Here is a 13,963-nt window from a genome sequence, read left to right on the forward strand (position 1 = left end):
TTGCATAATTTACAGAACAGATGTTAACAAAATACATGCCGCCGTATCTTCATTACAAACCGGTGTACCTCATCGGAATGAGTTATAAAGCAATTTACACGCGTTTACGCATATTTATAATTCCGATAAACGAGATGAATGAGATATTATTTTTATACTTTCTTGCCTTACAGCTTGTAGTACCTCTATGGTGCAGTTGAAAATGTTTTTTTGTGTTGAGTTTAGTATATAAATTCTTGAAAATGTTCAATGAACTCAGTTTAAATGTTATGGGTGTTAAAAGTCTTGCAGTTTTACTTGGGTTTTGTCTCAATGTTGTGAAGTATGTAGGTAATATAATACTATTGTAGTGGTTATAGAATAGATATATACAACAGATAAAATGTTAAATTTTGTAGCTAAATAAAATGTAAACTTTAGTGCTAGTAAAATTTATGTGATTAATTTGAGTTATTTCACAATTAATTAATTAAAAAGAATATATATGAAATTTGCTGCACGTTTCAGACTGGTAGATACTTTTAGTATCGCCCTAGAGAAAGACCACCATTCAGAATCAAAACTTTGCTTGAAATGTCTTTAAATGTGTTTGTTGGCCAGATTCGAATAGCATGGGTTCTTCCCCTTCATCATCTTTACCATCTCCTTCCTCTCTCCACTTCATTCGGCCACCCATTTAGGGATGTCCTAGTCTCACTGGTTCTAGATGGTTGGGAATCTCGTGTGGTGCTCACATTATTAAAGATATAATAAAAGATTAGTAAATAATATTCAAAAATCTGTGACCTTCAACTATGCAACAGAAAAAAATGTTTAAACCATCAAAGTTTGACTTTTGAAAAGTTTTTTTTTTTAATTTAGCAATAACATAAATATATAATTTCTGTCGGATAACGGGTTTTTTCCATGTTAGGCCCAGTTTTTTCCCAGAAATTCAAACGTGAAAAGACGTCAAACGGTCATTCAGCACCATTAAGTTTATTTTGATATAAATTTACTAAAATTATCCGAACTTAGAATAGTTAATGACTTGCTTATATGAAATCATAAATTCTATAATTGACAGTCCTCAACTACAATATTTTACCTCGCAAATCAATATCGGTAATCTACAGTTTTATTGTGACAACTCCAACACGGAATCACAATTGCATACTCCCGTTGGCCATATACAGAATTTGGGTAGTGATTATAAAGATTTTGTTGACATGTTTAACGCATCAACCACTAAATATAAACTGAACTTAGTTGAATTTATATCGGAAAGTAGAACAACACATTTAATTAAACAAATTGCCTGGCACTGCTTCTACTTATTTATTGTACTATTACAAAACTACTATTATTCCACTTTGCATTTACGTGTTTTTAGTGTCAAAAAATAATAGACTTGTTGCCCTGTTGGGCGTGAAATTTAAAAATAAATGAATAATATGTTTAATAAAACCTATATTACACTTGTTTACCTTCCACACTATTCGGAACTACTCTACAACTCTGCATACTGTCATCAAGTCTCGAGCATCAGCGCCCATGTTATGGCAATATGCCGTATCTATAGATACAGTATTTTGGCTTTACAGCGCTCAAACCAGTCAATTTACATCACATGAACGTAATTCTATTTATTTATTGTGGTTAAAAAAACGTATCGCCTTAAAATCGAATTGCGGAGCTATGGTAAAAATGTGTGAGGTGGGTAAATTATGTTCGTAAAAACTATCTGAAAGTGTAACAAATAATCAGTTATGGTTAAGAGCCCAAACTAATTCACAAGATTTGGGGTTTGTAGTTATTTATTTATGCAGCCAATAATCTGGGAGCTATTTGTAAAAAAGACTTATGTCTTACGTAATGCGAAAGAAAATTTTAGTCAGTCGCGGACTAAATTGTGATATTACAATGTGAATTGCCTGTATACTATCAGATTCATTTATTGACAAATTACAGAAAAGATACGGTCACGCCCACTCCGCGCTCCGCGCAACTTGGTTTATTCCCCTTTCAGTGATGGGCTGGCTATCAGTTTGGATATCTATGCATCCATACGAAGTTTGAGTGTCAAACTAGAAGGTAGCTAATTGTATTTGGTGTTGCAGTTTTGTCATCGGGCGCCCACGGCAAGGCAGTGCACGGGGGGACCAGCGAGAACGCCTCGCTGGCCGAGAACGCGCTCAACCTGTGCGGAGCAAACTTCTGCGTTGTGGCCAACCACGGCAATGACAACCTGGAGCGACCTCCCGACTCGGAGATCTACGAGATCTCCGCCATTTACCTGGCCTGCGTGGCTGTCGCTGTGGCCATCATGGCCGTCTTCGTCGACCCTCTTTCCAGGTAAGCAAGAAACCACCACATTCATTACTTCTTCTTCTTTAGTCATCTGTACCTGTACTGCGCTTAAAACTTTGTCTAAAAATTCTACATTTGTAATTTATTTCGGTATTCTTCTAAATATGGCTAAAACCTAGAGTATTTTTCGTTCCAGAAAATATTGAGACCTCGTACACCTGTGTCACAGAGCTCGTGAGATGTGTGCTTGCACTGTGTGAGATATTTTACCATTTAAGGTAGCACACACTATTATCCCATTGTGCAACGCAATTAAAAACGCACGAGGTGATCACTTAAGCCCCAAGCCATTGTTTCGTACTAAATTTGTCTATTTAAATACATTTCTCAGAGAAGCCGTATGGCAGTGCTAAAATTAAACCATCTACAATGTAATTATTGCTATGCATCGTAGATGGAGTCAGAGAGGCATAAATTTAACTATAATTATCATGTGCTGATACAACGTATCGGAGTGGCGGTAGCACGAACTCGGATCGTTAATTCACGACACAAAATTATTATGTCTTTCAAACTGAATTAATCATATTTTTCTTGACTAGTTTTTACAAAATGTATAGGTACCTAATTTGTCGCGTAGCGACAATTAGATATACTACAAAAAGGTGAAAATTTCTGCAACACTGACTGATTGCTATCTTAAATTGGGTTTATTGATTGACACACTTAATGACCATCAAATCGATGATTAGAGCCATTTTGATTTTTTGACATTTTAACGGTCCTCAGTCTATTTCAGCTTTTGATCAAAATGTATTCAGCAGACATACAAAACGTGACCGTTATGCTGAAATATAATGAAACATTGTAAAACCTTTACCTCAACCTTTTAATTTATAGTTTAGTTTTAAGTTTTAACTATGGTGACAAAAATCCGAGTAAAACGAGTAGGAAAGTGAAAGTGGTTTTGCAACACCCGATAAAAAAAATATTTGGATCAGAGCATTTTTTATTTGAACCCTGCTAATTCAATGTGCCTTCCTTCCACCCTATTATTGATGACTTTTTGCCGCTAAAAAGAAACCTCATGTTTTGTTTTCGTACCATTATTGATTCAATAACAAAATGTATAATTAGTGTTAAAATGTATAAAACATAAATACTACATTAGTCCAATATAGAGTCATTTCCTAAACAGATCTTTGAAGAAAAATAACCTAACCTATGTGATATGCACATATATGTATAATACATGTTTATTATATTTATAGAGAGTAGAGAAAAATCGATGTTTTGCAATCAAATCGTAAAATATATTTTCGGGCGCTTACATTGCTACGCTGGTTAAACCTTTTGAGATACATTAAAATAATGTACTACGGAAATGTATAACTTTAACTACGTTAGGTTAGGCTAGTGGTCGGCCAACTCATTAATCAAAAGGGGCAAATATCAGCAGAACAACCATTAAGATTTATTTTGAGAGTCGATTAAAAGTAGGTATACTATTTTAATATGTATCGTACTTTATGATAATAAAAATATTTTTTTTTTATCAAAACATGTAACATTAAATTTTCAATTATAGTATCGTTTTAGCTCACTGGCGTTTTATAAATACAAATGAACGGAACACTTATATCGATAATTTAAAAAAATAACGTCATTTTGTCTAAATAGGTACTGATAAAAAACGAGCACAAAGTACACACTTGCAAATATAAAAATGGCTTACATTCAAATATTACAGAAATTTTATCTCAATTTTCTACAGATAAACGATTCGTAATAAAATAATTAATGGAGGAACGCCAACCACCCATTATTTAAAATGTCTTGAAAAAACACTCGACAGGATGGATGGAAAACGGCGGTAAAAGCTATATATTATTTTAAAAAAATTGGGTAAAGGCGTGCCAGAGTGTGTGTACCATTCAATAGCTGTACAACTTTCGTGGTGACAGAACTCCACTTTCCAGAGATTTGAGTCCTTCGGCATACGGATTTTTTCCTTTCCGCTGTAACACCTATCAATATACTTCTACAGAAATATCTGTCCCCGACCGAGCCATTAGATTAATAATTATGAGATTCTAGTTTTAATGGTGTTTATTGTGCTTATAAAACTCATATTCCGCATAATGCTGAGCACAAGAAACAATCTACGAAAGATTAAGAACAACATTACTTGAAACGAATTCCATCAGACACGGATGGAGAGAACGATAATGAACTTGAATTGTATGTTTTCTGAACGAGGAAAATTTTTATGACCTCCCAAACCATGATTGTACAATTTACTAAAGAATAAATATTGTACGTAATACTAGCAGAAAATATTTTCTTTTGATTGAATTTTACAATACCCTTTTTCGTTATTCAATTACTGAAAATATTTTGGCACGTCATCTACACTTTTCGTAAAAGTTTAATTAACGAAACCGTGTTGCGAACTAAAACAAGTTAAAAAGGCTATGCGAATTTCGCGACAATTCGAGAAATGTTTTTGAATCATCTTTTAAGTGCTCTTTAGTGAAGATTATGCATTACTTTTAAAGTTCTCATTTAGTTGAAAAGATAAATTTTCAGTTAGGTACCTACCTAACTGAAAATTTTGTACCTTAGGTACCTACCTATGTTTATGAGGATGATTTCGATACCTAACAGATATGAGCGTACTGGGTAAAAGGCTAAAATTTAAAAAAAGTTATCCTTCTGTAGGCCTTTTAAGGTTAAGCCTAGGTTTTTTTGCATCACTGATCACTCTTTAAAAGAGTTTTGTTTTGTCACTGTTCTGTTAAGTTCGGTTATCACAATACGTAGGTTCCCGTACTTACTATATACCTGTATGTACCATCGTACAGATATGTTTAATTATTTGTTCACCACGTCACATCATGTCACGGATAGGTTGTAGATTCACCATGGCATAATCGTTACAAACGAGTGCTCAACTGCACAATACAACTTTGTTTATATTAAAAATAATAATAAAAAACACAAAACGTTTTTATTTTTGATTAAATGTTGGGTTATTATGCCATTATTCCTCCTCCCATCATCAGTGCAGGTACTTTACTAAATAATATCCCAAAAATTAATCACAATAATACTTTTGGCCGTAAAAACCAGTAAAGTTGTATTGCTCTTCGCTGTAGCTATTTGATCTCAATAGCCTTATACGAGAGATGTTGTTTTTGCATAGCCTGAAATATCTCAATTACATAAACATGGATATAGTATAAACAGCATTATTTAATTGATTTGCATTAATTGTGTTTTACTTCAGTCATTCTCAAAGCATCGTTTAATTCATTTTATTTTTATATAACACTATTTGAATTTATTTAGTTTATATGATTGAATGAATGAATGGAATGGAATCTTGGAAGTGGATATTAACCCACTTCCCGACATCCGATCGAACTGTAACTCGGCAGATAGACTCGTTGTCGATGACAATGCATTATTTGGACTTAGGTTGCAATTACTCGTACATTTCTCTGAAATTCGATAATTTGAAGAGTGTCGACATCTGGCACCAAATATGGGTTACTAGCTATTTATTTAAGCTGTTATCTACTATTTTGACAAATTTTTTTTTAAACCGGAACCTTTATTTATAAAAATGTAAGAAAAAGGTAGATACTTTAATTTTATGGTTAACATATATTAATAGGGAGATTACTAAAGTTTTCTACATTGATCATTCGTTTACCACTAATCTCTATCGGCCCAACTTTGACAAGATACAAATGTCTGTAGAACATTTTTTTAATCTAATGATCAATTTGCTAAGGACAAAAATATGTGGAATTAATTATATTTTGATATGTAAAAGAATGTTATAAATTTCGAAGCTCACGATGGAAAATAGTTCCAACAATTGTGTATGAAAAGCTGTGAAAATTTCGTAAACCCGAGCTCTGGAGAGTTTTTTGATTTGGAAAATATTTTTTTGTTTTATGGTTTTGAATTAATATATGGCATTACTTTTCGAAGGTCTTATCAGTTATATTTTATTAATTATGGGATAAACATTTTTTACAAGCATTGGTTGAACTAATCTCCTCTAATTACCTTTTGAGCTTTTATCAATGAAAAAGCCTTCGCAATATCGGTCAATATTATCATAATATGGTATACATATTATGATTATTTTGTTAGGAATTCGTCTGAAACGTCTTTACGGCATTTGCACCAATCGCCGTGACGCCTGAACTATAAACAAGTGACATCGGAAAGATTTAATTTGTCTCTCTTCCATTGAAACATCTGTATGAGCATTATTTATACAGATAATATAGTTAATTCACAATTACTATTTAAGAAGGCCAATGCCAAGTTGCCACGATGCATTAATTAAAACGGAATTAGCAGCGAAATACTGGCGGTCAATTAACTATACAACCCATAAAGGATTTACCAGATCGCATCTTGTAATACAATAATAATGTGATTATGTCAATTAAAACCGTAAGCTACCTAAGAAGTAATTATTTTCCTGTATTATTGTCTCGGTTCTAAAGTGTTCCTTAGTTAGAAGTTAGCAAAAAATTATAACGATGTACTAAGGCCGTTGATAACTACTACAGCTCAGCTCAATGGTATTGCGTTATTTTAAGACATTTAAAAAACCTGTTTTATTTTTGATTAATATTATTATATTTTGTTACTAATTATAACAGTTATGATGGTTGATTTTTAGGGTATTAAATCGTATTGTCGGTATTACCTTTTTAATCTTAGAAAAATGGGTATTGTTGATTTATTAAAATCATGTTAAAAATATTATATCAAGCCATTTCCTAAAAAAACTATTAGTACATTCATAATAAATCGGAAGGTGAGTTCATGCAGCTGCGTTTATCGTGTTATTGTTTAATGACGAAATGCGAAAATATTACAATTTTTATGAACACGTGATGTGACATCGCCATAACACATTCGTGTTTTATTGATAGTTTGTTACGAAATCTGTCAATTCATTCGTTCTGGCACTGCTATCCAGTGTTTAATACGAGGAATACGAATAATTTTAAGAAATTTTCGATAAATTAGTAATTTATTTCCGTAAGTTTTCTCCGTGCAGGTTAAACATACGGTGTTATCACCTCAATTTTTTTACCATTTTATTACTGACCGTTAAAATATTAAATCATATCCAAAGAAACACGATTTGATATATTCATTATTTGATTAATCATTATGTTCCACTATCAATTCTGACAGCCGAATCTTCTTTGGAAAGCAAAATATATTTATTACAAATTAAATTAGGATTATTTAATTTACTGTCCTTTGTGTGTTATTTATATATTTATTTTATTTTATTATTATGAACGTGTGCATAAATCCTAAGATAAACAACTAAGCCAGCATAATTATCACTTAACCTGTTAACCGGGCGGGACGTATAAATACGTCAAACGTAAACAGTATAGGGTACGGGTAGGACATATGAATACGTCCTTGAAATATATGTTGCGCCCTGGAACGAGCGAGACGTATATTTCCGAGATATCACACGGAAATTGAGTTTTTAATTTTTACTTATTTTATTTTTTAAATGAATGTTTCTCTTTAATCTGTGTGTTTTTGTTTATTGTTCTGTAATTATAACCTTTTTTATATTTTTTGAAATCTTTATAATTGTTTGTAAAGTTTCTATTTTTTAATTCGATGTTTTCATTTTTATAATGCATAAAGGGAAAAAAAAAATAATATGAAATTACGTCCTCCGGGCGTGACGTACTGATAGTCCTACTGAAGGAGTTCGCGCCCGTTATATGCTGCGTAATTCAAAACGGAATTCCCCGGTTAACAGGATAAGGGAGCAAAAGTTATTTATTTTTAATTATATAAACAATTTTTTTTTTCTGAATACGGCTTGGTTTCGTCCAAAACAAGATGAATACATTTTTTGTGGATCTCACTAATATATCACTTAAAATATGTACAAATATCTAGTTTTCATAAGATTCGAACAAAGATCATTACATTAGGCACTATGCAGTAGGTATTTGCAATTCCGCTTTTGCGTTTTCGCGTACTATTGAGATGATCTTTTAAATAAATTGTACTTGTCGTTGCCACATCACAGTTTCCCCTCTTTACAAACATAATACATGTCAATTATATCCATTGCACTCGATATATAATATACATATTAATTATGATGGCGTCGTGAAAAAATCTAAAAGAATTCAGGTACATTTAAATATTTATACTTTTGCTTATTCCTGCTAACACGTAGAATTTCCCCCAGAGGTTGGGTAAAGCATTTCGTTGTATAGAGAAAACGATAATGAACTTGAATTGTACGTTTTCTGAACGAGGTAAATTTGTGTAATATCTGGTTTTGATTGTTTTCATACACATTTTCCTTGTTCAATAACTTAAAAATAATATGAAACAAGCAAAACTGTGACGCGGCATATCTTCTTTTTTTGATTATATATTTTCGACATTATTTTATATTATTAAACTACTGGGCGTAAAATAAAGTTTTTCTTAGCTTCAGAGTTGCTGTTTTGGAAACAAAGACAATTTTATTTGTTTATTTATATGTGGGTTTTTACTTACACGTAATAAATTAGCGGAACAGTAATCAAGTAAAATTTGATATTTAAGTTATATGGAACCTATGCAGAAGAGTATTATGCTTCCCTTACTTTTTATTATTATTGAACATATATCTAAAACATTTGCGTAAGTATTGCCAATTGTTTGCAAGCTAGCTAATTTTGAAATATTTAAAAACATTTGTGGAGATTTGGGAACATCTCGGATTATTTTGTAATAAATGTAGACAATAACTTATTTACAAAAGATTGGCTTTCAGTATTTATTCAATTTGACTGTCGTATCTTTGCTTATTGAATAATTAATTAGGCATATCGATTTTGAACGACTTGTAGCTCATAGCCAAGGCCAATGGTAAATATACCTAATTACGTCAGGTAGCGGTATATTAATTTAATTATTACCCAACTTGAGCTGATTCAGTCATACAGACGAAAGACGAAATACACAAGACAAAATACACTATTTTTTTATTTTTTTTATAGTGAATACCTCACAAGAGTCCCAACTGCTCCCGTCTGGAGCCAGTGAGACTATGGCATCCCCAATTGGGGGATGTTGTGAGGCTGAAGGTAAGTGGGGAAGGGAAAGAGGAAGGTGGGGAAGTACCTGGCTATTCAGATCTAGTCACTAAACACGGCGAAAGCCATTTGGAGCAACGTTTCAATTCTGAATGGTGGTCTTACACCAGGGCGATACTGGTAAGTAGTATCTTCCACTCTGGAACGTGCCGCAAATATAATATATATTATTTTAATTAATTAATTGTGAAATAACACAAATTAATCAAATAAAATTTATTTGCGCACGCCGGGTTCGAACCCGCGACCTTCGGTATGGCAGTCCAATGCGTTACCACTGGACTATGCCGGCCGTCAGACTGTGATTAATGCCGTCGACTAGGTAGGTATCTGAGAACCTACCTATAATTTATAGGTAACTTTGTCTGAAAACTGAGAAAGTTAGATATTTTAGGTACCTAACAGTCTTAGCACTAAAATTCTTAAATCATTCATTTAGTATTGGACTAAATCTGTGTATAAATAATAAATATCTTACATTGCCACATATTTTACGCCATAAAAAAAAATCAGTTTATACCAATCATACATTTATGAATGATTTAACTTCAACGCTTTTTCAGACAAGACGTAAGGTAAAATCAAGTTTGTTTCAAAAGAAATCACCTCTCCATTAAGACGAATAGTAGGTACGTAGGTAATTATTCGCCGATTTTTTTTTTAAATTATGGTTTGGCGGATTGCCTCAAATGGCAGATAATCTGAATCATAATACTATGAGATTCCGCCGCGTATTTGGAAAATGATTATTAGAAAAAAATATCACTGATTGCGTCATTTTTGTTCACAGTTCACTATTATATAAGTTTATTGTTAGCATCATTGATTCAGGTATTGACATATCTATGTGTCTAAACCATTACGCGATGCATTCGATTCCCTTCTCCGCAATCAATTGTTAATGAAACAGTGTGGATAAAAGAAGCCCTCGTAGTTCTGTGCAATTAGTCGTCTAACCGTAGCAGGACGCAATAGGTACCTACGTAAGTGTTGTTAATTCTGGATTTCAATGTCAACATGGAAAATGATCATTGGACGTGATAGTTTAACAAACAAAAATACAAATAGTAAGGTTTCTCCTTTATAAACAATACATATCAATGGTAAGGCCGTTGTGCGATGAAGCTTTGTTTGAAGCGATGGAAATTCTTTCGGTCTGGCCGCGATGTGACAAGAGTTAAAATAAATCGCACTCAGTTCTGATCTTATGCAATTGACTCCGGCTAGGGGCGATCCTGCAAACACATTATTATTTAAAAACAAAAAAAAATGTTTTCTAATTGACAATGTTTGAATATTGTTGTTATAATAATTAATATGAGGGTTTTAACATCTATTTTTTTTAATTAAACAAATCCATTAAAAATTTATATTTTACGCTTAACGGAAATTAATCTTGTAACCTGTTTTTCCGACTTTATGTCCGGGTTAAATCTTCCCCACAGAAAAAACTAAACCCTTCCACACTTTTCCACAAATGATCATCTAGTCAATTCACAATATGCAAGTGCAATATATAAGCATAATAAATACAAAAACAACACGTCAAATCACCAGAGATCAAATGGGAAAATAATTCACCGACTCCAGATATTTTCATATCAGAGGGTTCGGCTCGGTAGAACTTATAATTGGACCTCTAAACTCTAAATCCTACTGATCTTCAACGTTGTAGGTACTTACGTAACATTGTCATTATTAACATTTTGTATTCAGGAATACCTACATTTATTATTCTCAAAATTTTAAATTGTAATTATATTTTTTTATTTAGTTCATACTAGATACACTTTTAGTATTATTACACCCGCCACGCTGAGGGTGTCCCTGTAATGTGGCAGATGCTTTTTGAGGCGAGGAAGGAGTCAACATAAGTTTTGGAGAGACCCATGTTGTAGGAGGGAAGAAACACAGCCGACCTGTTGAACTCATAAACGAGTCGTAGAAGCGACCCGTTTTCATGAGACAAATGTTAACCATGTACATATGTTGGGTGCGCGTTTAACGTGTTACCCGACTAAACATCAGTGCCAAAGAAATCATTGACGCTAGTTCATCGGAGCATCTTCCATTGTAATACCGGTAGAACAAGGACAGCATACCTACCAAACGCCTGTCCTCTAAGGATTGCAATCCGTTTGTTAAGAGAGGGGAATATTTTCAACAGACAGCCCGTTTCTGCACCGACTCTTTCGAGTATTTTGGGGCTCCAGACTAGAGGTGGTTTCCAAATTCAACAGTAGGGTGCACTTGCAATTTGTACAGGGTCAGCAGTTGTGTATTATTAAGATGACATCGTGTAACATTTGGAATCGGGCCACAATCAATAACACTCCTTATGTAGATTGCAATTAGATTTAAATTCCCGCTTAACATTAGCCGCCTGTCACATCACCGAAAAGTGTGTTTTATTTTATTTTGCAAATATTTAAATGTTTTAACTTTATTTGAAACATTATACAATACAACCATAACCGAAAAGGGATTCGTAAGAAGGCGATTTTGAACTTTAAAGCAGCTTTTACAGGCATGATATTTTTTTACTGTGTTTTATAAAAAGACATAATATAATGTGTATACTCGCAGTATTTGATTAAAGCATCTAAAAAAAAGTGATCAGATTTTCATACTCAGAACACATGATTTTGCATTACTTCGCCTTAAAGTACAGTGCAGTTCGGCCAGCTTCTGAAATGATAACTTGGCTGGCTTCGATGGAACTCCCGTGCCTGAGCTGGTCACTAAGTTACACCGAGCATTTCAATGGAAGGCGTCTTGGAAAGATTATATAATTTAATACTAATAAAGTGCCACTCTGGTCACAAGACCAGCTAAATTTCCGCACGTTTCCTCTGGCAGCAATTACACACCTAATAATGGTAATTCTTCGGAAATACCTTCCTTATTATTCTCATATACCTAAGATTAACTGGAAAATGACGTTTTTTCAGTTAAGTTATTTTATTATGTAACTAGTACCTACCTAAGAATTTACTAACTACTAGTTACTACCTTGCTTCGCCGGAGCTATAATAATAATCATCACAATGATAATTCATCACATCTTTAAAATGTCATGGAAAGTGAGGAAACAAAAACTTTATTAACTGGGTTAAGTAGGTTAGGTTAGGTTAGGTTAGGTTAAAAAAAATATTTTTTTCATCGTTTCTAATGACTTTATGTCACTTTTTAATAGTGTGTTGAATTGTCACTGTGTTGAATTATCATGGAACCAGAAATTTCAAGCAATTGTCAAAATTTCGAAGAAACTATTTGTTCAGGATGCAATGTCAATATAAACGTGAATATTTTAGGTGATCAATTGAAAAAAATTGGAACAAACAGAACGTTTTATTTTTCGTCAGTTGAATAAATTTTTCAGAGCATCGCAGCTCATGATTGAAATGACATTGCAACCTGAAAAAACGGTTGCTTCGAAATTTTGCCGATTGCTTGAAATTTCTAACAAAAAATTTCGTAACGTCAGAGATCACCGTTTGAGAATTATGATTCTACGTACAAAAAGCTCAGTCAAAATGAAGTAGGATATGTCTCCTACATAATTGTATAACGGAGACCATTTATACTGATTTAAAAATAATGCAATAAATACATTTTTAAACATAAGTCGGATGATAATGATATTTGAAATGCACATCTGTAGGTTTTTTTATTTACAAATAGGATCCACTTTTTCTTTTTTTACGGAGAATCTGGTTTCTGACGTCAATCAATTCCACGAATCATTTTAAATCATATATTATATTGTTTTGTTATTACAATCTAATAATGCTGATATGACTGTTTTTTTCCACAACACACAACATAAAATAATAATTAATCCACTAATGTCCACAATTAATAAATTTCAATTTAATTTATATTTACATTTTTGTCACACGTGGTACTTGTACGATTATTATTATAAGATTAATATGAATAACTTTTGTCAACTGCAAACCTGAAATTTGTTTCAAACAGCGAGTTCTGGCGTCATGAATTTTACACAGATTTTTTGGTGGTGATTTTTATGGTAAACACTATAATTATTTTCAGCTTGCGGTGTCATTTATATAATGAGCTATGGAGTTTTGAAATATACATCTTACAGTTCGAGAAAGCTGTTTGTTGATTCAAATTTTCCTTTGTTCAACGAGGAAAAGTTATATTGAAACATGATTAATATTGAAAACAGCAAGGTGGTAGCTATTTTTCTCACTATTAAAATTTGTAATTGCTCTATTGACATTTAATAGGATCACGTTTCAGAATGCGTAAAGAGTAAGGCGGTCGGACGAGGAAAGTTCCCAAACAAATTTAATAACTAATATTATGTAAAGCTGGCCTCGCCAGAGGTTTTGTATCTCATTGGTTTTGTTTGTATCTAGAACACAAATTTATGTTTATTGATGTTATATATTATAAATCCGAGAACACTCTCGTCCAGGATGTAATTCAGTAGCACCATTTGCCACCTACACCATACCTGGAGATTTTCCTTCAGGCTA

General features: G+C 32.8%; 1 protein-coding gene across 3 annotated transcripts in view; it reads left to right on the plus strand.

Moving 5' to 3' along the window:
- LOC149412338 (UNC93-like protein) overlaps positions 1-13,963 on the plus strand; it is a 105,072-nt gene that overhangs the window by 72,932 nt on the left and 18,177 nt on the right. For all 3 annotated transcript variants that reach the window (XM_089646082.1, XM_089646081.1, XM_089646083.1), the window contains one exon: positions 2,100-2,334. In XM_089646082.1, the coding sequence (XP_089502208.1) occupies positions 2,100-2,334 (235 nt within the window). The remainder of the gene's footprint in view (positions 1-2,099; positions 2,335-13,963) is intronic.

This window comes from Hesperophylax consimilis, chromosome 23 (assembly GCF_061612785.1).
Source record: "Hesperophylax consimilis isolate HC1 chromosome 23, BYU_Hcon_1.0, whole genome shotgun sequence".
Lineage (NCBI taxonomy): Eukaryota > Metazoa > Arthropoda > Insecta > Trichoptera > Limnephilidae > Hesperophylax > Hesperophylax consimilis.